The sequence below is a fragment of the Hemitrygon akajei genome, chromosome 3, assembly GCF_048418815.1.
Source record: "Hemitrygon akajei chromosome 3, sHemAka1.3, whole genome shotgun sequence".
NCBI classification, from domain to species: domain Eukaryota; kingdom Metazoa; phylum Chordata; class Chondrichthyes; order Myliobatiformes; family Dasyatidae; genus Hemitrygon; species Hemitrygon akajei.
Window position 1 is genome coordinate 95,851,240 of NC_133126.1, and position 26,595 is coordinate 95,877,834.

Consider the following 26,595-nt stretch of genomic DNA (forward strand, 5'->3'; position numbering starts at 1 on the left):
TATTTTTTAAATGAGAATAGCATTCAGAATTTGTAGGTGCAATGAGACTTGGGAGTCCTAGTTCAGGATTCTTTAATGTTAACTTACAGGTTAAGTTGGTAGTAAGGAAGGTAAATACACATTAATATTCATTCTGAGAGGATTAGAATATAAAAACAAGGATGCTCTACTTAGGGTTTATAAAATGTTGGTCAGACCGTATTCAGAATATTGTGAGCAATTTTGGGCTTCTGCATCTAAGGAAAGATATGCTGGCCCCACAGACGGTCCAGAGGAGATTTACAAGAATGATCTTGGTAAAGAAAGACATAACGTATGAGGAGCACTTCATAAATCTGGGCCTTTGCTTAACAGAGCTCAGGACAAGGGTAGTGGGAATCTCATTGGAACTTGCCAAATACTGAAAGGCCTGGATGGAGTGGACTTAGAGAGCACGTTTCTACTAGAAGGGAAGTCTAGGATACGATACAACCTCAGAGTAAAGGGATGCCCCTGAGATGAGGAGGAATTTCTTTAGCCATATGCTAGTGAATCTGTGGATTTTTTTTGCCACAGAGGACAATTAAAGCCAAGTCATTAGGTGTATTTAAGGCAGAGAGTGAAATGTTCTTGATTGGTAAGGGGGCTAGAGGTTACAGGCAGAAAAAAGGAAAATTGTTGTCGAAACATAAATCAGCCACAATTGAATGACAAAGCAAACTGCATAGGATGAATGGCTTAAATTTGCTCCTTTATCACACCTTATGAGCTTAAGATACTGATGACTGTGATGTGACAGAGTAATCCAGTTAGAACCCCAAATGAAATGAAGAACTGGGTGTGTACAAATGAACAGTCAATTGCAACAGGGAGAGTGTAAAACTCTTCTGCACAGTGCAAGCTCCCTGGTTACTTCATGAAATGAACATAGGAAGCATATAAGAAGACATAATAAAGACAAAAAAGTACATTATGAGCAACTAAAATTTTATTTATAGAGGATCTTTTAATGTAATTTCACACTGAAGATATAAATGTAACAATTAAAATTATAAAAATCTCATCTTCATTAGTTATGATTAAAAAATAGATGTGCTAAACTCAGGATTAGAATTTATAGATTACAGTGTCTACAGCAGAAATAGATTTTAAAATATACAGTATCATTAATCTTATGCACAATATAATATTCAGTTTTATTCCCAGAAAATCCATTTCCTGATTACTTTAAGGATGGCAAGAAAAATGATTGCGACATTTCATCATAAATAATCTTGGGAAATACTTTGAAGTGTGTTCTCACTTCAATGTGCCCGACTTAAGCTTACTTCATAAATGAATGGTGCAATACGGAATGTGTTAACCAATAACATCCACAGAATAGTGGCTGCAGGGTCGAGGAACAGTATAAGCAAGTAATCAGAATCATCCTTCTGCATCAAAATCAAACTGCTTCTGTGATACACTGAAAAATTATATTCACCTTTCAAATCAAGTTGATGACATTTTGATTTTCTATGTGTGAGATGTACCTACACAATCTATTTTTGAGTTTTGCTTCCCAACTGGCTGCTGCAAGAAGATCTTTCTCTTAAGAGTGGAAGATCTGACATATTCACTATGAGAGGAACAGCATCATCTACTCCAAACCCCCCGCAACGATAATGCAACATTTATGCTAACACAATTTTTCACTTGGGTAAGTTATTTAGATTTATTAGTGACCATAAGTAAAGAATGCCCATCAGAAGCAATCTAGCGTTCATTGCATCATTCATGTTTTGCTGTAGGAAAGTATGCAGCTGTAGGAGTGAGACAGACCCTACTAAGCTTGCAGTCAGTGGGAGACGGAATTTGGCAGCAGTGAAGTGCATTTAATTGGTGGATTTGTATTTTTGAAAAGATCATAAAATATGACTAAAACATAGGAAGTAAATATAAACTCTTTTCAGTTATAATAACTGTACAGATTGGTACAACATACTTCGCATTTATAAAACTAAAATGTTGTGATTTGCGGGTAAATGTTTAATCTTCTACATAAAGCACTGTAGTAAAGATAATTTAACTATTTGCATTTTATCCAAAGAATGCATCACAATAGATAGAAAACTTAGTTTTAGGGCACACTTAGACCATTGGATTACTCTGGTGAACTACACTATCTCAAGCAGAAAGGCAAGCTGTTATTCCCTCTAAATAAAATATAGTAGCCTGAAAACCTTCTGATAAAAAGCAGTTTCAGGCAACTACCATGACATTAAAAATACATTTTCTGAGGTAGAAGATGCAGAGGATACTTAAGATTTTGAATGAACTGAAAACAAAAGCAATTAATATCTAAGCAGATGTTCTAGGATGTTGTGAAATCACCAATAATGTAAATTTTCAAGAATTCTTTGAGTTTGCAGGAATATTAATGACGGACTACCTTCCAGATATGACACCTAAATTAATATAAATTTGAGAGTAAGGGGCATTGTCAGGAACACCACCTTGTGCGGGCAATAAAAATACAGAAGCAGCAAATATTAATTAAAACAGTTTTCGAAGCAGCTTTGATGTGTGTATACTGTTCATTACAGCCCTCCTAGTATAATTTCATGTACTTCCTAAAATGCAATTTATTTACTACTATAATAAAGACCTAAAACTAAACTCATTATCAGTAGTATATTTATTTTGTATTGATATCTGACACAAAATTACAAATTAGTAATATCAGAGTCACTGAAGTCAACCCCCAAATGTCATCATAACTACAGTAAATTTTGCTCCAAAATTGTCTAGTGAAGTTCTCTTAAGTTGCAGGACTACACAGACAGAGGAGGCTATGTTTTATAGCAGTGACTTTCAATAGACAGCAAGGACAGTAGAACTTGGAAACTCAAAGGAACACCCACCCCAGGCTCATTCTTCATTTGAAAGCTCACAATCAACATTCTTACATCCTCCACACCACCAACATCCACATTGCAGAAGGCACTATTTCATGTTATTATACTGAGAGAAACTATGAAACATCCTGTATAATTAAAGAATACTACAATATTAAAGATGCCGGCTAATTTTAAAACATTTCTATTCCATTAATAGAGTATTTTCCAGTCAAAATTGTATTCTCCTGAAAAACAATGAGTATTTAAAAACCTTATTCATTTCTTTATTTTGGATAATGGAGAAAAAGAATAGTTTGAACAAAGTCAGCATTTTTTTTTGCCAGGAATTGACTAGTTTCTATTTCAATTATCTTCTGATACAGGGGGACCCATACTGAAAATCCAATGCAATTCCTTGTTATTTCACAGAATTTGTTTACAAATGTAAATTTAACTCTTTGGATTCATGGCTGCTGTTCTTCTAACTGGAAATGCACTATAGTAGTTAAGTTTTCTTAATGGCGGTTTTCTTCAGTAATGTTTCTGGAGGTAACATTTCATTAAAAAGCCTGCAGGTGGCAGTCAACAGTTGACTCAGTTTGTTCTTGGCCTAAAGTTATCGTCATGTCCTCAGTTAGTAATGGTTTAGCATTTCCTCATTTCAGTAAAGGTTTAGCATTTCAGCTCCAAATTAGTACAGCTTGTTGTTTTGAACAGATGTTTAAAATGATTGGCAACCATGGAAGAGAAATACAGAAACTTTATAAGAACTGAATTATTCAAAACAGTTGGGATAGTTCACACAGCAATTAAAATCTTTGTGGATAGCAATGCTAGAACAACACAGTTGCAATATAGGTAAAATTATAGTCAGAAATCCAAAACAAAATGACAACTTTTGCAACATACAGACAGACAAATGTCATGAATTATTTATAATTCAGACACTCCTAGTGAAGGAAGCAGGCAGATTGCAGCTTTACCACAAATTACCAATATGCCTAGAAACAAAGCTTCATATCCAGGAAAAAGTTTGGAAGCCAGATCTATTTGTGAGAGCATAGATGCTTTACTTCTCATTAGCTGTGTGAGATAATTTACAACAGCTCACATTTCCTTTCTACAGTTGTAATCTGCTGACCTCCCCCATTCATTACTACAAGGATGCTTGGTTAAAAAGGTGTATGAATTCTTAAACTTCTAGGGGAGTTCCAATGAACAGTTTCTATATCCTTATTGACAATTTAGTGGTAGAACCAGCAGTTTCCAAGTTCAGTATTTTATATATTGTCCTGACAATACATCTAAGAAAATAGAAGTATGCTTAAATCAACTACACTTCATAAATTGAAACAAAGCTTCTATGAAAACTTGCAGTCATATTATCTACACTCAATAGAACTAACCTAAGTTATGATTTTCCCTGCACAGTACTTGACTGAAGCTGGCTGAGTTTAGAAACGGAACTCTTCCTAAAATTTCAGGATTTGAAGAGGCTTGCAAAAGAACATTAACCAAAATGTTCTCATTAGTTTTCAGCAGTTCACCCTGTTAAGAAATTACAGATGATCAAGAAACAAATATACACTTTGCTGATTTAGCACATTATTCAAATGTGCAGCAAAATAATGTATAAAAGAAATGTTAGTAGTACAAACATGCATATATTCTACACTCAGTTGATACATTGATGTAGTTTAATAATATTTGCTATTTTCCTTACCCTCTAGAACAACTGACCACAGAGCTAATAAAGATTTAGTGCAGGCTAGTTTGGATTTTTAAGACCCTCATTCCAAACATGAAAAAAAACACATTTGTGATTGCATAGATCAAGCTACTTTGCAGCTACGTATACATTGTGTGTTACAATGTATAATGTACATTACTCTTTCATATCCACACTGTCAAGTTCAACTTAGAAGTGTAACTTACTTTTCATGGTACCCTTTTCTTGAACTAGTTTGAGAGTTCCATGTTAAAAATCACACTATAAATGCAATCTTCAGCCATTATTTTTGAATATAAATACACCTCAAAATTTACCATTCCTGCCATGAGCATGTATGTCCCTATTGGGACTTCACCTTTAACACTAGATCAGATTATTTTCAGTCCCCAAAACCATTGTGAAGTGCAATGACATTAAAAATGAGGAAGAGTATCTCTTTTCAGCAGATCAGTCATTTGTGATGAGGCATTGGAGCACATCTTTTTGACATGTATAGCCTACACTGTCAAATATAGCTGTACATTTTTTTCCAATAGAATGTAAATACTTCATTCTCTATCACATGATTCATACTGTTATTGCATGGTACAGATTCTGGGATTTGACCCTTTGCCTCCTTGTTGTGGTCTGAGCAGCACATGGAACTTACTCTTTCACAGTTATTGCCTTTTTTCCAATTGGTAAAAATATTTGAAGGCAAGAATCAATTTCTAAATTTTGCCCTCTGCAATCTTTTCCCCAGGAAGTTTTAAATGATTTGGTATAAGTAGTCCACATATAAACTCTACTTTGACAACACTAATAGAATGGATTAACCAGTTGCTGCATTGGTCAAATCCAAACAGTACATGCCAAAAGAGCTATCTTGAGTTTCCAATTTATAGTGCAAGGCTCTTTTAAGATGTTTTACTTATATACAGTTGCTAACAATTAGCAGTCATAAAATTATTTGATGTAGAAGATGAAGCCTGTAACAAACCCTGTCCCAATGGAGTACTGCACATTGGCAGCCCTCTCAGGAGTATAAAGTTTCTTGTCTTGGACACACTAAAAACACATCAAACTTGTCAGATTTCCCAGCCATCCAGATAACAGGGAGATGACAAGTGGTGAAATATTAAATAGACTTACATAATTCAAAAAATAGAAATATCTCTGCACAATTGAAATCAGTCAGGAGATTGTAGAAACAAATTATAGAAAACATTGAATTAATTTAACACAATGTGCACTCTGGGGGCATGCAAGTTTTAGAAACTGCAATGAGGAACACCAGTATTTTTATCACTGTTAAAAGCACACAATTTAACATAAAAGTTTAAATGCCTAGCTTAGCTTTAGAACATATAGTACTTGGGCTTTTATTTTAAAGCAAAACCTTCATATTTTTCCATCATACCCTTGAATTTAAAAATCAGCTCATTCTCCCATCCTATCACCGATTAGACTCCATCCTAAATTGCTAAATGAACTCAAATCTTTCTTTGTGATGGAGGTATGAGGTGCTCTGGTAATTCACCAGGCAAGTCAAAACCTTCAAGTTTAATGCTAATCAGGTGACAGGCCAGAGCAAATTCCTCATCATCCAGCATTCCATCACGATCGTAGTCAGCCAATTTCCAGATCTTCCCCAAGACAGTGTTTGGCAATTTAGACTTGACCATTTCTTTCTTTGCATTGTTCCCATTGATTTTGCCATTAATTGGAGAGAGAGTGTAGAAAATTTCATCATATTTTGACTTCTCCCTTGCCACAATCCACTCACTCTCATCTATTCCTGCTTCAGCTCCTTCACCATAGCCTTCATTAAAGGGTCCATTAACATTGCCATCAAACGCACCACCTGTCACTTCCTGTGCTGGTTGGCTTGCTTCTTCACGCCGGATCAAGTTCATCAGTTGGGCAATGTGATTGGCCAACATTTCATCTACTGCCTCCAGCAGTTTGGGTTTTAGACTATGAAATTTGCTGAAGTCATATAACTGCAACATTTCCTGTCAACACAAACAGAATACAAGTTATATAGAAGTAAAAACTCATCAGATCTGAAAGCCATCCTTTCATCCTCTGATCAAACCAAAAACTAAAAGGCAGAATTTGATACCAAAGTTATTGAGCATTTTCTACTGGATTCTTCAGACAATCTTGCATAAAAAAGTCTGTTCTAACTGGTGCTAGCACCGCTAACTTGCTCTTAAATCCACCCAAGTGCCAGACAAGGAAAAAATGCTATCAGTGATATAGTTAGATGAAAAGGATTGAAAGAAATACACCATTATTCATAAACTGTAGTGCTCAGGGACAATGTATTTCTGCATCCAAGCTCTTTGCACCCTTATGTATCCCATCCACATCTCCAGCTACATTCACTGGTGGCCAAATAATGGCAGAGACAGAAAGCAAAAATGATGGAATGATCAAGCAGCAGGAGTAGGGAAAGGAGCAGAGCTGGAAGTTTATGGTCAAGGATCCTTCCACAGAACTGAAAAAGTGAGAAAACAAGTCTGTTAAGCTGCAGAGGGGGAAAAGGATAGGGAGTAAAAGGGAATTTCTATGACAGAGCGCAGACCAAAGTAGTCAAAGCAATAATCACCTACTAGACTCAAGTTGAAACAAAGGCACCTGTGGAGAGATATACAATGAGAGAGGTTTGTTGGGGTGAAACACTAATAGGATAGAACTTCTCAGACTTCCCATTTTCCAAATAATAAGTTCTACAGTCAGCCCTCCTTATCTGCAAGGGATTGGTTCCGGGATCCCTCGCGGATACCAAAATTCACAGATGCTCAAGTCCCTTATTCAACCGGTCTCAATGAGGTGAACCTTAGGACCCAGCGGAACCCCAGACCTTATTTAACCTGTCTCAGTGCCGTGGACATTAAGACCCGGCATCAGAGCTCTGAATCCGCAGTGTTTCTGATCATGAAAATAATCACGATCACGATTGAAAATAAAGTGGAAATAATACAGCGATCGGAAAGAGGTGAAACGCCATCAGTCATTGGAAAAGTGTTAGGCTACGTCAGTCACTAGGTCAGTTGTGGAGAGCGCCCTCTTCTTTGTGGTGGCGTGTTGGGGAGGCAGCATTAAGAAGAGGGACGCCTCACGTCTTAATAAGCTGGTAAGGAAGGCGGGCTCTGTCGTGGGCAAAGTACTGGAGAGTATAACATCGGTAGCAGAGCGAAGGGCGCTGAGTAGGCTACGGTCAATTATGGAAAACCCTGAACATCCTCTACATAGCACCATCCAGAGACAGAGAAGCAGTTTCAGCGACAGGTTGCTATCGATGCAATGCTCCTCAGACAGGATGAAGAGATCAATACTCCCCAATGCCATTCGGCTTTACAATTCAACCGCCAGGAGTAAGATATGTTAAACTGCCGGGGTTAGGACTCAATGTATTTAAGTAAACTACTTAAGAACTTTTTAAAAGCTATTATTAATGCTTTTTGAGAGGGTGATTTTAGATGCATATCATATTTTTACTGAGTTAAGTATTGTATGTAATTAGTTTTGCTACAATAAGTGTATGGGACATTGGAAAAAATGTTGAATTTCCCCATGGGGATGAATAAAGTATCTATCTATCTATCGATGAAAGCTACAATTATTACTAAGCAACGCAGTGGTTTAATTATTGGGTTTTGGGTTCTGTCTCTGGATCGAACCCGGCGCTGAAACATACGTGTTTTATGTGCATAGAAAGGTAAATTATATACTATATACTAAGACAAACATTTGACTAACTGACGCTAAATAATACCGACTGTATTTATTTTCCCATAAAATAGGATTTAATTTCAAGAATATTCATCCAACTCCTTAGTTTTTTTTGTTAATGGTCATCCCAATTTATTATCCAGATCAGAATGTCTACAGCATTACTGAACCATAACAAGCAATGACTGCTTTTAACATGAAACATTCAGCTAACAATCTAAGATGACATTGTGCAAAGGAACTTAAACAGCCACGAAAATGCGTCATTATTTGACCTTTTAATCACTGACAAAACATTGCCATTATATTCACCTATTCTTTGCTACAATGTGTTTACACTAGAGACTGCAGCATGAATTACTTCCAAACTTTCCAAACAATTACAATGCAGTGCACAGACTGTAAATTCCAAACAGCATGCTGCCGCTTCTTTGTTCTCCTAACTTTATTGCAACACGAGCTGTGAACTACATTACAGTACTGAAGCAAAAAAAATTGTTCCGCTTTTGCATTCCTGTACAAGTAGGAATAAAGTGCATTTTGCTACACAATGCTTTCACTCAAGATAGTAAAATTAATTCCCAGTCTAATGACCCTGGATAAAAGCAGGAGGTTGAAATGTTCTACGAAGGAAGCAGCTCCAAGATAACAGCTTGAAGTGTCAACATCGTCAGTACGTGATAACCATCACTTCAAAAAAGAAAAAAAACTGCCACGATTTAAACCCTAGGCGACAGCACATACTTTCCATGTGCAGAGTTTTGTTAAATGTAAAGATTGCTGGATGTAAATGGCTTGTCTCCACTGGTTAGGATGCCAAGATTTGGTAACATTTCCACATTTTGAAAAGTTTCATTCACCGTCTAGAAAGGGATTGATTTTCCTTGCTATATGCAAAGCAGATCATTGTAAGTTTAATTAGCATTCCACAGAACTGTCAGATCAAAATAAAAACCTCTCTGATACTGACTAGGTACATCAAACTGCTTCCTTGCCCTAACTGCCAACAAATATCTGTATTTAATAATTGCTGAAACTCTAAAATTCAAATAAAAGACTTCAGTTTTAAGTGCATAAAATTGCAACTCTAGACATGCTGGGCACCTTCCAGAATTTAAAGCGATAACTGACTCCTGAATGTTCTAATCTTCAATTCACATCTCCCTTGCATTACATTTGGATATTGGTATTTGCTTGGTTTATTACTGTCACCTGTACTGAGACACAGTGTCATCCAGGCAGATTAGTCCATACACAAATACACTGAGCTTGTAAAAGAAAACAGAATGCAAAAGATAGTGTGAACAGCTACAGAGAAAGCACTGTGGAAGGAAACAAATAAACACCAAGGTCCATACAAGGTAAATAGGAAATCAGAAATTCAAATGGGCATACAAGAGGTCCATTCACGTCTGATAAAAACAGGATAGATGCTGTCCAAGTCTAGTGGTACGTGCTTTCAATCTTCTGCCCAGCAGAGAGAATGATTGGAGTGCAAAGGTCCTTGATTATGTTGATTGCTTTACCAAGGCAGTGAAAAGTGTAGACAATCAATGGAGGGAATACTGGTTTACATTTACAATTTTCTGCAATGTCTTGCAGCCTTGGCACAGAGTTACCATACTAAGCTGTGAGGCATCCCAAATAGGATGTTTTCTATGGTGCATCTGTAAAAATTGTTAAGAATCATTGGAGACATGCCAAATGCCTTTATCCTTACAAAAAAGATGATGTATTGGCACACTTTTTTTTGGCAGTATCATCAATGTGGTTAGACCAGAACAAATTATTGGTGATATTTAACCAACGAATTTGAAGCTCTCAACCATCTCCATCTCAGCATCACTGTACATATAGCGGTGTATACTCCACCAGCTTCCTAAAATCAATGTATTGATGACATTGGCAGAGATCACCATCTTAGAACCATGCCACTAGGCTCTCTATCAACTTCCTGTAAACAGTCGCATCATTGTATAAGATTCAGGCCACCATGGTGTTGTTATCTGCAAACTTGTAAATGGGGTTAAAGCAGAATTTGACCACACAGGTGAAAGTGTATAGAAAGGAGATGCTCTGCTTTGCCAATGATCTCATGCTTAGCTTTCCAGAAATAAAACCATACAACAGGTTTTCCCAACATGCACTGCGGTATCCCTCAGTGCTCAGTGCTGGAAAACCACACCTTGATTTCAATCTGCATCTGGAAAGGGTGGACAGTAATGACACCGATGTCAGATTATTATTTGACTACAGCTCCACCTTCAATAATTCCAAACAAACTCATCAACAAATGCTTGACTCTGGAAACCAACACCTCCTTCTGCAACTGGATCCTTCACATATTGACCAACAGAGTAGGAACAGCAAGGGTAGGGAGCAACACCTCTGCTGTGATTATTCTAAACACTGGTGTTCCACAAGGTTGCATGCTCAGCTCCCTGCTCTACTTCCTGTACTTCTCAAATAATGGGCCATTCTAACTCCATTCTATGAGTTGAAGATTATACCAGCATAGTAGGCCACGTTTCAAATAATGATGAACTGGCATACAGGAAGAAGTTAGAGAACCTAGTAACACAGTGTCATGAAAACAACCTTCCACTCAATGTCAGCAAAACCAAAGAGCTGGCTATGGGCCACTGACTCCAGGAAGTTGAGGGGGTAGGGAATGAGTGTGGTAGTGGTGCAGTGCGCATACTACTGTCCACATCAGGGGTTCACAACTTGTTTTATGCCATGGAACAATAATCATTAAGCAAGGGGAAGAGTATGCCTCTCACTCCTAACACAAGCTACTTAGATGATGCAAAGGTATTGATATGTCAGGTAATATGCCATAGGAATATTATGCCTCTGATCTTCTCTGGCAGCCACAGTATTTTTGTGACTGGTCCAGTTGATAGAACTCTTATAGATAGTGGGGTCAAGGGATATGGGGAGAGGGCAGGAACGGGGTACTGATTGTGTATGATCAGCCATGATCACAGTGAATGGTGGTGCTGGCCGGAAGGGCCGAATGGCCTACTCCCGCACCTACTGTCTATTGTTGTCTAAGAAGTGGTCTGATCTTCATCTGTCATAACAGACAAACACAATCTGGCTAAACAAATACACAAAACACACAAACAATTGTACTTCTTCTCGTCAATACTACATACACTATTAAAACAATCACAGTCTAGGTTCAGAAAAGTATGTGAACCTCTGGGGTAATGTCTTCTACAAAAGCTATTTGGAGTCAAATGTTCCAATCAATGAGTGCTGAAGGAGGTGAAAAAGAACCCAAGGGTAACGGCAAAAGACCTGTAGATGTCTCTAGAACTTGTTAAAGTCTCTGTTCATGCATCCAGTATATAAAAAACACTGAACAAGAATGGTGTTCGTGGAAAGATACCACGGAGAAGACCACTGCTCTCCAAAAAAAAAGCTACTGCACGTCAAGTTTGCAAAAGACCACCTGGATGTTCCATAACACTGCTGGGACAATGTTCTGTGGACAGATGAGACAAATGTCGAACTTTTTGGGAGGAATGCACACTGCTATGTTTGGAGAGAAAAGGGCACTGCACACCAACACCAGAACCTCACCCCAACTGTGAAGCTTGTTGGAAGGAGTGTCATGGTTTGGGACTGCTTTGTTGCCTCAGGGCTTGGACAGTTTGCAATTGCTGTGGGAACAATGACTTCAAAATTGTATTAAGACATTTTACAGGAGAATGTCAGGTTAGCAGCCTGTCACCTGAAGCTTAATAGTTGGATGATGCAACAAGACAATGATCGAAACACAAGAGTACATCAAGAACAGAATGGTTTGAAAAGAAGAAAATTTGTGTTTCAGAATGACCAAGTCAGAGTCTACACCTTAACTCGATTGAGATGCTGCGGCATGACCTGAAGAGGATTGTTCATGCAAGATATCCCAGAAATATTAATGAACTGAAACAGTTTTATATGGAGGAATGGTCTAACATTCTTCCTTGCCATTGTGTGAGTCTGTTCAGCAGCTACAGGTAACATTTGGTAGAGGTTACTGCTGCTAAAGGAGGTTCTACAACTTGTAGCTTAAGCAGATTGTTTGTCTATCATTGTGACTTAGATGAAGATCAGACCACATTTTATGAGTAATTAATGCAGAAAACTAGGTAACTGCTAAGGGTTCACAAACTTTTTCTTCCAACTGTATGTATTATCTTGCACTTTGCGGCATAGTTATTAACTGCTCCTCTGCAACTAGATCCTTGAGTTCCTAACCAAGAGCTTGCAATCACTAAAGACAGGCAACAACATCTGCTCCATGATAACCTCAACAGCAATGCTCTGCAAGGCTGCATGATTGTGGCCAAATTCTGCTCTACCTCAATTTATAAGTTTTCACATGACATCTATGTTGTGGGCCAGATCTCAAACAACAAGGTGGAGTACAGTAAGGAGCTAGAGAGTCCAGCTGCATGGTTTCAAGACAACAACTTTTCCCTCAATGTCAGCAAAATGAAGAAGCTGGCCATTGACTTCAGGATGCAGGGTGGAGTTCATGCTTCTGTCTTGTTCATGATGCCAAGGTGGAAAGGGTTGAGAGCTTCAAGTTCCTAGGTGTATACATCACCAAGTTGTTCTGGTTTAGCCACGTGGACACTACAGCGATGATTAGATAGATAGATAAATCACACCAAGGTCTCTACTTCCTTACAGGTTCAAAGAAATTTGGCATGCCCCCAACAATTTACTTACAGATGCACCATAGAAAGTATCCTACCCAGATGCCTCACAGCTTGCTTTGCCCAAAACAGCAAGAAATTGCAGATAGTTGTGAACACTGTCCAGTGCATCATTGAAATCAACCTCCCCATTGAATCTGTCTACACTCTATGCTGCTACAAAATAAAGGATCTCTCCCACCACAGTCTTTCTCTCTTAGCCCCTTCTCCATCAGGCAGAATATACAAAAGCCTGAAGGCATGAACCACCAGACTCAAGAACAGCTTCTCACTGTTATCAGACTCTTTAACAGATCTCTCATTTGCTAAAAGATAAACTCATGATCTCCAGTCTTCCCACTTCGTCTACCTGCACTGCACTTTATCTGAAACTACAATAATATGTTCTGCCTTCTGTTTACTTTTTACTACGTTAATGTAATTTTGTATGGAGTGACCTGACTGGATACAGACAAAACAAAATCTTTGCACTGTATCTCAGTCATAAATTTATATAACAATAATAAACCAATACCAATTAATAGCTCATGAGTAAACATTGTGTTTAGAGATAGGCTGCTTCAATTGCTAAGGCATGATGAATGGAAATGAACATTATGAAACCCTTGGTGAACAGCCCATTTTCTTGGGTAGGAAGGTCAGTGAGACCACTGAGCATCTCAAATGATGTCCTGGGACTGGGATAGATAACTTCCAACAACTGCAACCATCTTTTTTTGGTGTAAGGTATAACTCCAACTATAAGATAGTTCTCCCCTTAATGATTATTAATCTTAATTTTACTAAGGTTCCTTGATGCCACATTTGGTCAAATGCTGCCTATGTCAAGAACAGTCACTCTCATCTCTGAAACAAAGCTCTGATGAGACCTGAGGCAAATGGTTCTGGTGAAACCCAAATTGGATATTCATGGTTATTTGACTGTCAAACAATGTTTCTTTTATATACACAATTGACCCAATCCACAAAAGATGAACTGAAAACAAACTTCAAAAGCTGGTTAAGTCAACCAAAATTTCTCAAATTCCTTAACTTCTCATAAGGAACTGAACAGCTGTCTGAAAATAACAACTGCTGATGTACACAACCAAGCAAAGCCTGGTAACAAGGAATGAAAGAGTGCTCAAAGCATAAGCAGCTTGCATCTTGGTGTACACCATGTCCATTTCACAATCTGAATATTTTAAACATCGAAACAAAAAAATGATTATTCTTCACCATTCCTCATTCCTATTTCCCTCTCTCACCTCATCTCCTTAACTGTCTATCACCTCCCATGGTGCTTCTCCCCCTTTTCTTTCTTCCATGGCCTTCAGTCCTCTCCTATTAGATGCCCCCTTCTCCAACCCTGTATCTCTTTCACCACTCAACTTCCCAGGTCTTTACTTCACCCTTCTCTCCCTCCCTCCCTATTTCACCTATCACCTTGTGGTTCTTCCTCCCCTCCCCCCACTTTCTTACTCTGACGCCTCATCTTTTTCACCAGTCCCAGTGAAGGGTCTCAGCCTGAAAACGTTGACTGTGCTCTTTTCCATTGATGCTGCCTGGCTTGCTGAGTTCCTCCAGCATTGTGTGTGTGTGTGTTGCTTGTATTTCCAGCATCTGCAGATTTTTTCTTGTTTGTAAATGATTATTCTTTGTGACTTAGGAACTTTGATGGCATCCTTCTGCTAACCATATTCCAGTGAGAAAGAATGCATTATTCAGTAACATTTGAACAGCCTATACTGTTTGGTGCAGTGTTTGTTGGAATGCTTCATAAAACTGAAGCAGCACTAATGGTCATTCACAGTGAATTCTACAACATATTTAAATGCTCACTGGAACCAAGATAAAATATTTAATTAAACAATTGGCAGCCTCATTGTTTCTGGGGCCACTTCTGATTTCTGTTAATGATTTTGATTATGGTCCAAAGTTCAGGTCAAAACATCCTGCAGCTAGAGCCACCTTGTCTACCTCATGGCCCCACTTCTGCCCTGTCTGACCACTTGCCATACCACTGTCCCCAATATAGGTTTCCTCGGGAATCCCCAAGGCAGCCCAAATTCCTTAAAATTTGTGGCCCAAGATAACATTAGAGGAAGCATTGTGGAAACAATAACTGAAGACCCAAGGTAGGACTCAACTGCACCAACTTGCTGCCAGGGTCCCTAGAGACCTCATCTGACTACTTTCCAGGGATGTCAGAGCCAAGAGACTAGGGACTCAGTAACCATTTGGGAGTTAATCCATTCATCTGTATCAAGATCATGACTCAGATATGCACTTGCCAGAGATGTAAAAATGAAGGAGAAAGATTAATGGAGTTTGGAATGGGCAAATGAAATTAGAATTACTTGTTTGGGTGGAGACACAGAGTAGAATGAAACAACCCATTTCTGTATTGTATCTTGTAACAATATGCACGCAAGCCAAAATTTATATCACACTCCAGCTCACTTCCTTCAGATAACTCAAATGTTAAAAAATAACATGATTATCAGGGGTCACATTCAGGGAATTACATTAAACATCTACTGTTTCTTGTTGAAGCTTCTCCTACTGTTTATACAGGAAGAATAAAGAATGGCAATTACCCACATAATGACTCTTCAGTAACACATGAATAAATGGTATAGTTCCCCCTTTTTGTGCAACAGGACTAGTTTAAAGTAAGTTAATCCTAGAATTAAAAAATACCACTTTCTTCTTTCACTCATTCAGATATAGTATCCACCCATTGTCAAAAGGAAACTTACTGGCATATTCATCTGCGTTACTGTACCTGCATTTTGTTTACATTGGGAAAATCACCAGCAGAGATATTATGTTCCTGCTGGAGGTTCATATATATCTCTGGAAGTCTGCTTATCATTTCTCTTTTCTTTGCATCTTTTCCAAACATTGCTGGCATCTCCTTCTTTAAGTAACTGATGATATACGCATGAACCTAGAAAACAACATAGATAGTAATTAGGAAATAAATGTTTAGTGTTCCTATAGATTATTTATTTCCTTTACTTAGTGATACAGTGTGGAGTGGGGCCTTTCCAGCCCTTTGAGCCACACTAACCCAGCAAGCCCACAACCATGATTAACCCTAATCTAATCACAGGACCATGTACAATGACCAAGGAACCTACCCAATAAAAGAAAACCCTACGTATTTCATGGGGAGGATATACAGACTCCTTACAGGACTGTGCTGGAACACCCCGAGCTGTAATAGCATCGTGCTAACCACTGGCACTATTCAGGTGCCCAAATATACTTCCTTAAAACTTACAAATATCACCAGAGTACAAGACAGATCATTTCATCTTTACAATTAAAATTATATCATGCCATCATTTTTCCCATGCATATTCTATGACCAAACAATCTTTTGAAATGGAAAAAAGGAACCATAAATTGGACCCTTCCTCAATACAGCCTTTGCTATGATTGCATAAGAACAGTAAACGTAAAATCAATGGCAGTTAAGTTACTGTCAAGAAGTCTGAGGAGTAGAATATACATTCAACTAGAAGGACAGGTTTTGATGTAGCCAGCACAGCTTTGTGTACGGGAGGCTGTGTCTTAGGAATTTGATTAAGCTTTTGTTTGATAAGTGTGCAAGAAGACCTGACAGGGCAGGGTAGTAGACAAGTTCTGGAAGATTAGATCAGATAGAATTCAGGGAGAGCTAACTGGATACGTACATTGAATTGACTTTTATTTCTTACATCCTTCACATACATAAGGAGTAAAAATCTTTACATAACATCTCCATCTGAATGTGCAATATGCAAATTATAGTCATTTGTAATACACAGTATGTACAGTAAAACATACAACAGAACAGTCAATACAGCTTAGAAATACAATTGCGTGAGCGTGAATTGATCAGTCTGATGGCCTGGTGGAAGAAGCTGTTTCACAGCCTGTTGGTCCTGGCTTTAATGCTGCGGTACCGTTCCCCGAATGGTAGCAGCTAGGAACAGTTTGTGGTTGGGGTGACTCAGGTCCCCAGTGATCCATTGGCTTGATGGTAAGAAGTGGAAGGTAATTTTTCAGACTGGAAGGCAGTGACCAGTGAGTGCTGGGTCCAGCTGTTGTTTGTCATTTTTGTCAATGATTTGCATGATAAAGTGCAAGGCATGGATAGTAAATTTGCAAGTGATATTAAAATAGGTGGTATCGTTGACTGTGAAGGTTATCAAGAGTAACACTGAGGTTTTGATCAGCTGAATTAATGGACGGAGGAATGGCAAATGGAGTTTAATTCAGGTAGGTGCAAAATGTCGTATTTTAGAGTGTTAAATCAAGCTAGGATTTTAACAGTGAACAGTAGGCCTTGTGGAGTATTGAAGATTAGAGAGACCTTGAAGTTCAGGTATATGGTTCCTGGAAATGGAGTCACACGTAGGCAGAGTGGTAAAGGGGGCTTTCAGGCAGGGTAGAGCATAGAGTTTGGAGTTTTGTTGTTGTACAAGATGATGGTGAGGCTACATTGAGAGTATTGTGTTTAATTTCACTTATATTGTTATAGGAAAGGTGCTATTAAACTGGAAAAGTGCAGAAATTATTTACAAGGATGCTGCCAGGACTCAACAGACTGAATTATAGGGAGAGGTTGGACAGGATAGGACTTCTTTCCTTCAAGCGTAGCAGCCTAAAACTGATTTTATGGAAGTGTATAAAATCACAAGGGGCTTAGACAGGGTGAATGTAGTGAGTTTTTTTAAATTCAGGGCTGGGGAATCAAAAACTAAAGGGCACAAGTTTAAAGTGTGGGGGAAAGATTTAGAAGGAACTTGGATGAACTTTTTTTCTTACATTGAGGGTGGTATGTATATGGAAGAACTGCTAGAGGAAGTAGTTGAGGCAGGTACATTAACAACTTTTAAAAGGCATTTAGGCATGTACATAGAAAGGTTCAGAAGGGTTTGGCTCAAACATGGCAAATGGGTCAAGATGGCGCCTGCGTCCACGCTCCTTTGATTGACATCTTTTGGATAGATCATGAAACCATTTTTTAAATTTCTTTTATGTCCTCTACATTTGGTTCTCATCTTGAATGTGATTCTGGAACTGCTGGAGCCTGAGCTTTGCAGTTTGGAGATCATTTGGGTGCTTTAGTGCTCTGAAGTCTCCGAGAGGATTCTGGGAAGCTGAGGTAACATGAGCAAACCTTGTGGCAGGCAGGCTGCAGAACAGGGTGCAAGCTGATGTTTGGCTCCATCCATTGTTCACCGATTAAAGCGACGAGGATGATTGAAACATTGAAGTGAGTGCTGGCTGCTTGCCTTCTGTTTGGTTGCTTCGTACTGGAGAAGGAAGAGCCAACTGCTGCACATGGAGAGTGCTGACCAGGTTTTTTTCTGCATTTTGGATGTGGACTTGGCCGGCAGACTCTCTTTTTCAACCTTGTAGTTTTTATATTGTGTTTTATCGTCCGATCTTCTTGTTTTTTTTGTGTGGGGAGATGATTTGGGGGTTAATGTGCCTGATCCGTTTTGCTCATGTTTTTGTGTGGGAAGAGGAATTTGGAAGTCGATGTGCCTGTTCTGTTTTATTTGTTTTTTTTGTGTGGGAAGAGGGATTTGGGGGTCGATTTGCCTTATCCATTTTTGTTTGTTGTTTTGCAGGGAGGGGCACTTGGGGGTTGATGATTGTGCTGCCTTTCTTTCCTTTCTTGGTTGTATGGCTACCCAGAGAATTGAAGAATTTCAGAGTTGTAGCCAGAGCCCGATACTTACTTAACAGTTGTGGTAATGAAGGGTGCTGGAAGATGATATACTCAGTGTATACATATCTCTGCAGACACTATCATTTTTCTAGATACGAGGGCCTGAATGACTGCTTCAGTACAGGGTCAGGGAGTGGGACCATGACTGCATCATGCACCTAATGATCAGGTTCTTTCCTGCAATTATAGTTGACGTTTCAGTTTGGTTATATGCTCAGCTTAGTGCATAACCTAGTTCCTACTGTTACGTACCCCATAACTGGGTCACTTACTAGCAAAGATAGAGAGGTCCATTGAATTCTGATGGTACAATTTTTAACAGTATTTATTGATAAAAATACACAAAAATAAAATCAATGCAAACATACAGATAATATACGTCGTCAATACTAAATCTAAAAGCGCGGGTATAATAATAATCAATAAGAAATAGCTCTATCGTTGTCTAGGGGATAATGTATTGTCCGATGGAAATATAAAAGTCATTTCAGTTCATTCAGGCTGCAGCTTTTGGTTGGAGAGAGAGACGGATTTTTAGAACTTACCCGTTTTTCCTTTTTATGATGTCGATCCTTTGAAATGTCGTCGGTGGTGATCTCTTCTTTAGCTAAGCCGTCTTCCGTGGTAAGGCCTCAATCCCAGGCAACGGGAAAGGACACACGTAGGCCCTCCACCGGCTGTCGCTATTAAACGCTGTCACGGGATTTCTAGCGTTTCTCCTGGTGCGTCTAAAGGGATTGTTCCCCAGACCTTCTTTTATCCTTACTCACGGCGTCTCAGATGTCAATCAGGTTGGAATGATGCCATCCCTCAACCAGCCCACTTTGGTCATTCCCTGAGGGCTTCAATGAATAGTACAGTACTCAATACATAATTCCGTCTCCAAGAGACAATGGCCGGTATCCGTGGCTTTGTCTCGCTGAGGGCAGGACACACATTCCAAACCCATGAGGATTCTCTCTCATTTCCTGGGTCTCCTGACCTGAATTAATAGCGATCTTGCGATTCTCAGAAAGGAGGGGGCTACTTTGTACCCTTCGGCCCCTCAGAGTTGGGGCACAGGCGTAACACTACAAGCCATTTTCCCAGGCATGGGAATCAGACATGAAATTAAAGGGGTCATTGTATCAGTCAGCTCTGTTGCCAAAGCATATAGTATAGAATAGCTTTGAAAAACATATAGGATATGTTTTTGCTGCTACTAACTATAGTCCAAGGCTAGTTCAAATTAATCATAGATGCTCATCAGTGTGAAAGAGGACGTCAGTGTCATGCATGCATACTGAGTGTGCTCTAACTGCTTAGAATCATCACTGTTCCTTTACCTACATCCTTCCTGCTGAACTTGGCAAAAGCATCAATATACAAAACAAATAAAAGAGAAACAGAGGGTAGCCTTGCCCAAATCCAGGTTTGTAAACCATTAACTTGTAATGCACTTCAGACAAGCACAAGCACAAGCACTGGTGTATTAATCCCCACAGTAAAATAAATCTACGTATACTTCCAGTTTAAGATCTTAGTTCATGCCTTCATTGCTTGATTCAAAATTTGCATTCTAAATTGTCCTATTTACAATGGAAATACTATATAAGTCTGTCACAGCTCCTGCCAATCATGGCATAGCATTTCCATTTTGCTTTGTCCAAGCCTACAACCCTTACTTCAGAGAAACTCCTCCCTCCCTTTCAGCCCAGTTTCTTTCACTGTTCTGTAAGTTATGGACTTTTCTAACTGCATTGTAGTGCATTTACTGAACCAACACTTTGACCAGAATTACAAATTAAATCCAACTGTGGCAAATGGGGAATTTAAGTAATTAAATGACTTTGCAATAAGAAATAATAATAGTAACCATGAAACTACTTATTATGTTAAAAGTTTACATGACTTTTTAAATATATCTCAGGTAGAACATCCGCAGTCAGTCTGTCCATATGTAACTCCAGTACCATCAAAGCTGCTGACTCTCATCTTCCTCTTCAGTTGAGGGATGGGCAACTAATACCAACATTTGCAGCAATGTCTACATCCATGAATGAACAACAAAAATGTTTATATTTTTGTTTGCACATTTAAAGTTTATATTTTACCACAACTATGAATTTAAAATGCTGCTTGAATTACATTTCTGTGACCTGGTCCAATCAGCTCTGCCTGAAGTACACCTCTTTTAATTTTCATGTGCAGTGTCACAAAGAACCATACAGTCAACGAAGAATGAAAAAATTAATGTTATTTGTCACAGATTGGTCTTTTTTTGCCAATTTTTGCAGCTATAACTGTCTACATTAACTGCAGTTCATTACCTGTAAAAGCACTTTGGAACAGCCTTGAGGGACTATTTAAATGCAGACCATTTCCTTTAAAATAAACAACCGCCCTGGGAATTTCTTCAAAGTGCACTGTCCAGTGTGTAGTTGCATGTCTCCTGCCAAAGCTGACACAACCTACTCCTAACACCAACTAGAAGCTATTTATATAAAAAGTATTTGCAAGATTTCCCAAAGGTTCAAGTGGTTCTGTTTCTCATTTTGTGTCAATGCTGCTAATGAACATAGCCCAAATATTTTATCTGAATTTAAAACAATTCTTTCTCTCCAGCTTTAGCATCATTCTTCTGCTATTTTTCCATCTTAACAGCTTATTTGAGTTACTCTTAAACATCACAGACCATTTTAATATATGACCATAAGATATAGGAGCAGAAGTAGGTCAACTGGCCCATCGAGTCTGCTCTACCATTCAATCATGGGCTGATCCAATTCTTCCAGTCATCCCCATTCCCCTGTCTTCTCCCCATACCCTTTGATGCCCTGGCTAATCAAGAACCTATCTATCTCTGTCTTAAGTGCACCCAATGACTTGGGCTCCACAGTCGCTCGTGGCAACAAATTCCACAGATTTACCACCTTCTGACTGAAGTAATTTCTCCGCATGTCTTTTCTAAATGGACGCCCTTCAATCCTGAACTCATGCCCTCTTTTCCTGACTCCCCTCACTATGGGAAATAACTTTGTCATATCTGATCTGTTCAAGGCTTTTAACATTCAGAATGTTTCTATAAGATTCTCCCTCATTCTCCTGAACTCCAGGGAATACAGCCCAAGAGCTGCCAGGCGTTCCTCATACGGTAACCCTCTCATTCCTGGAAATTCTTCTGAATCTTCTCTGAACCCTCTCCAACGTCAGTATATCCTTTCTAAAATAAGGGGCCCAAAACTGCACACAATACTCTTAAGTGTTGTCTCACGAGAGCCTCACCATCACATCCCTGCTCTTGTATTCTATACCTCTAGAAATGAATGTCAACATTGTATATGCCTTCTTCACCACCGACTCAACCTGGAGGTTAACCTTTAGGGCAGACAACTCCAATGGGCGGACCGCGGGCCAGGTCCAGACCACGCCGACCCATTGGCACTTACTTGAACACACTTGTCTTAACATGTAAATAAAGCGCACGCTGTTCTAATTTATTCTAATCTCGTAGAGCACGCGACCTACTGCTTTCCGGTCAAAGCTGAACCTTTTGGAGAGACATTCACGGGAGAAAGTTGCACTTTCCACGTCTGTGGGAGCATTGCGAGAAGAACGAAATGCGGGAGGATCCAGTGATGAAGGATTTCGTGACGAGCCTGGCAGAAAACTTCAGGGAACGATTTGAAAGCTCCCCTAAACTCTCAGGTGACATCCTCCTTTTCCTGAGACAGCCGTTCTCCGTTTCAACTGACAGCCAGTGGACTGCAGAGGCCAAAAGTCTGGTGCCTTCCATAGATGAGGCAACTCTTCAGATGGAGGTCTTGGAAATGGGAACATCTGATTTGCTCAAAGCACAGTACAAGGACGTTGGGGTGAGTGACTTTTGGATTAACTTGGTTCCCCAAGCTCAATTCAAAAACACAAGAGCTATTGCAATGTTCCTACTCACACTGCTCCCCTCCAGGTACATATGTGAGTCATCCTTTTCTTCAATGAACTCTATCAAGAACCAGGACAGAAACAGACTCTCCAATGCACATCTTGGCCAATGCCTCAGGATTGCCACAGCAGAATACAGGTCCGACATCAGAAGGATTGCCTCATCCCGTCGCTGTCACTTCTCTCACTGATTGGTGAGTGAATCAATTTATTTTTGTCCATTTGTCAATCTTATTGTGGTATAATAATATTACAACACCAATAATACTGATAATTTCATTTATAACTACACTTCATACTTCAAATGCTACATAGCTTAATTAAAAAGAACAAATAGATTAAATGAGAGAACGGAAACAGTGGAAAAGGCAGTAGCACTAAAACTCTGTGTGGAAGAGAAGTGGTGGTGGTGGTGGTGGGTGTGGGTGTGGGTGTGGGTGTGGGTGTGGGTGTGGGTGTGTGTGTGTGTGTGTGTGTGTGTGTGTGTGTGTGTGTGTGTGTGTGTGTGTGTGTGTGTGTGTGTGTGTGTGTGTGTGTGTGTGTGTGTGTGTGTGTGTGTGTGTGTGTATTTTAAATCCCAGATGAGTTCTCAATGTGACAGCTGACAGTTGTGATAGCTAGAGTCATAATTAAATGGTTGGTTTTGGACTTATTTTGTTTCAAGAGTGCATTTTTTTTTCTTGTGTGAACTACAACACAGGCTTTGAGAATCCCAGGCCTAAATTATTACTACTACCGGTACCACTACTACTACTAATAATAATAAAAAATGGTAATAGCAGCAACAACATCTGCCCATAAAACAACTTACTGGCACAATGAAAAAAAACCCTGGATCTTTTGGCCCTTGGCTTGGCATGCTTGACATAATCTAGCCCTTGTGGAAAACTAATTGGGGAACCCTGCTTTAGGGTATCCTACACAAGGACTCCCAAGACCCTTTGCATCTCTGCATTTTGAATTCTCTCCCCATCTAAATAATAGTTTGCTCGTTTATTTCTTCCACCAAAGTGCATGACCATACACTTTCCAACATTGTATTTCATTTGCCACTTCTTTGCCCATTCCCCTAAACTATCTTTGTATCATCGGCAAATTTAGCCATAAATCCATTGATATACATTGTAAAAAGCAGCAGTCCCAACAATATTTTGCTCAAACTCCTAGTGCTACATTTTCTGTTTTTTTTTCTAATCAACAAACCACTTAACTGGTACACTTTCTTCTACTCCAGCTTACAAGAATGAGAACCCATTGTAGAGACAACACAATTCAGAATGCTAAGAGAGATGGGGGGGGGGGGGCACAATCAGGTTAAAGGAGAACAAAAGGGCAGAACTATCTGAAACAGAGATGGGAAAGATACACGATCATGGGAGGGAAGGGAAGCATGCAGAATAATTGAACAGACATATTACACAAAATAAGAATGGAACAATACCGCAAGTACAGGACAGGAAAATACTAATCCGAGGGAGTAGATCTGGAAGTGATTATATCCCATATTGTTAAAGCTGATACACACCATATCACATGGGCAGAAAATAATTCTATAACACTAGAAATCCATAAAACAGAACTAATGAATTCAGTGTAAATGCCTCACCTGCCAGCACAATAACTACCAACACATTAACCACCAAGACATTCAAAGCAGCTCTAAACTTTCACGAACTTAGAATGGCCTCTGCCTCCAGAAATCCAGGCAGCACCAATATGATTCAGTGCATCAGAGAATACTGACACCACCATCTGGCTCAGCAAGAACTCGACAAGGAAAAAGATTCTCTCAATTGAAAGGAGCTGAGGGAGCAAGAATGTTGTGGGGGAAGGAGCAAGAGAGTTTTAATTTATTCATGTCATGTCCACATTGCTGGCCACACCAGCGTTTATTAACCATCCCTAACTACCCATGAGAATCAGTTACATCGGTGCATATGGACGAACATTGACCAGACTAAGATCAGCATACTATCCTTCCCAAAAGTCATTATTGATTTGATTTGACTTTTGATGAAAAACTAGGGTTTCATAATTGTCATCAATGTGACTTTATTTAATTACTATTTCTATTTGGTTTTCAAACATGAATTTAAATGTCCAAGATGCCATAGTGAAATGTAAATTCATGTCTCCAGTCCAAATGCCCGATTACTGGTCCACTAACTCAAAAACTATGATGTTAAATCTGGTATCCAGCTTTTAAGTAGTACTACATGCGTAATTTAACCATGTCTCCAAATCTAGACTGCAGAGTTTACCTGGATTTCCTGTTCATTTTCCAGCATCCTGTTTACATATACAAGCAGAAAATTACACCACATCCAACAGCAATTAAATCAGACTTTTAATTCACAGGCATTCACCAGACATGACGTGTGGAACACAACTTGATGGAATATGCAGGAAGCTCCTGTATAGTAAAGCTAGATGATGCTTGGTTTCAATCTCTAGAGTGGCTGGCTCATTTCCTAAGGCAGCTCCCACAGGCACAAAGGCTTTGAGATTTTCCACTGTCCTCTCCAAATAACTTAATGCCAAAGTGTAGAAATTAAGGTCATCGGTTTGCTTGAAGACCAGTTCTACAATTTGCCAGACAAGCTGTCTGCTGAAAGCCAGGGAGTTCATCAAGGACAGAAGAGCATTGCTGTCACAAGTATGAAAAATTGCTGGCAAATGAGATGTTGGAAGATCTGGCCCACTGGATTTTACACAGGGATGTTAAATGTGTACTATAACATTTCTACTCCAGTTATTTCCACTGGTTATACCCAAACTGAGCAACAAATTGTAAAACATCTTTTATTTTACAGTAACTCTTGATTTGAGCAAGCAGGTTTTGAAAAAGAAATCAAAACAAAAGGGATTACCGATTTAGATACCACAAAACATAATAATCAGGTGAGTTGTAACATACAGCAAGTGATATTTCTGTATTATTGGTTCACTTTCATCTCTCACATCTATTGTCTTTTGACCAAACAACTACAGGCTGAGGAATTCCTTCGTATCCCCAAAATAAAGTCTGTGCTGATCACTGGAAACAATAGATTGTCTGTATCAAATGTTGACACAAAACTTTAAGGTGTAAAAAACAGTTTTTTTAAACACTAACCTTAGGTGTGCTCCACCAATGGTGGGGGTGAAGGCAAGTAAGAAACTATAATTATACAATATTTGAAATGTAGATTTACAATGAAATGTAGCTGAATTCCATTTGTCAAGAAAATGATTCTCACTGCTAGCTAGCCAGCGAAGTGACCAGTCATACAACTGCATTAGAATGACAAGTTTCTCACATTTTCTGGAACCAATTCCACTAACAACTTTCAGACTGGGACATATGGATGGGGTTGATGTAGTGCTGATCATCACTTTCAGGTTGAAGACAATAATGAAGAAAACTGAGTAAATTATGAGCCAGATTGTTCAACTCATTATTGTCTTTATAGCTGCATGTATGGCCACAGACATTACTTCACTACTTTGCATCCTCTATGTTGATCTAATGATTACTAGAGTTTCCATTCCAAACACACCTTCAAAACTTGTTCATATAACTGATTTTGTATAATTTACATGCATGTGGCCAAACTTTCATATCAGGTTTTTATCTCTGAATACAGAATTTTTATTTTATTCATTATTTGGGGAGGGGGGGGCAGGGGATTTATTGACAAGGCCAGAATTTAGTGTCAATTCTGAACTACTCAGGACAGTGACTTCAGAGGTCATTTAGCCATTGACCACCTTGTCTAATCAGTCTGGACTGATAGTCTAAGATTTGTGAAGGTTTTAGTGAACTTCAGGTTTTTACAAGTTGCAGTAATTTTAAAGTCACCATTACTACGGGAATTGCTCTTTTCAAATTTCACAACATTACTTGAAGTTAAGTTTTGTTGTGCCCGTGGTGGGATTTGACCCCATAGTTCT

General features: G+C 39.0%; 1 protein-coding gene across 1 annotated transcript in view; it reads right to left on the minus strand.

Moving 5' to 3' along the window:
* Positions 1–945: 945 nt before the first annotated feature.
* Positions 946–26,595, minus strand: part of LOC140725228 (EH domain-containing protein 4-like) — a 63,807-nt gene continuing 38,157 nt past the window's right edge. The window contains exons 5-6 of the mRNA XM_073040395.1: positions 15,796–15,960; positions 946–6,584 (exon numbers count right to left, since the gene is read on the minus strand). Of these exons, the coding sequence (XP_072896496.1) occupies positions 6,063–6,584; positions 15,796–15,960 (687 nt within the window). The 3' untranslated portion in view covers positions 946–6,062. The remainder of the gene's footprint in view (positions 6,585–15,795; positions 15,961–26,595) is intronic.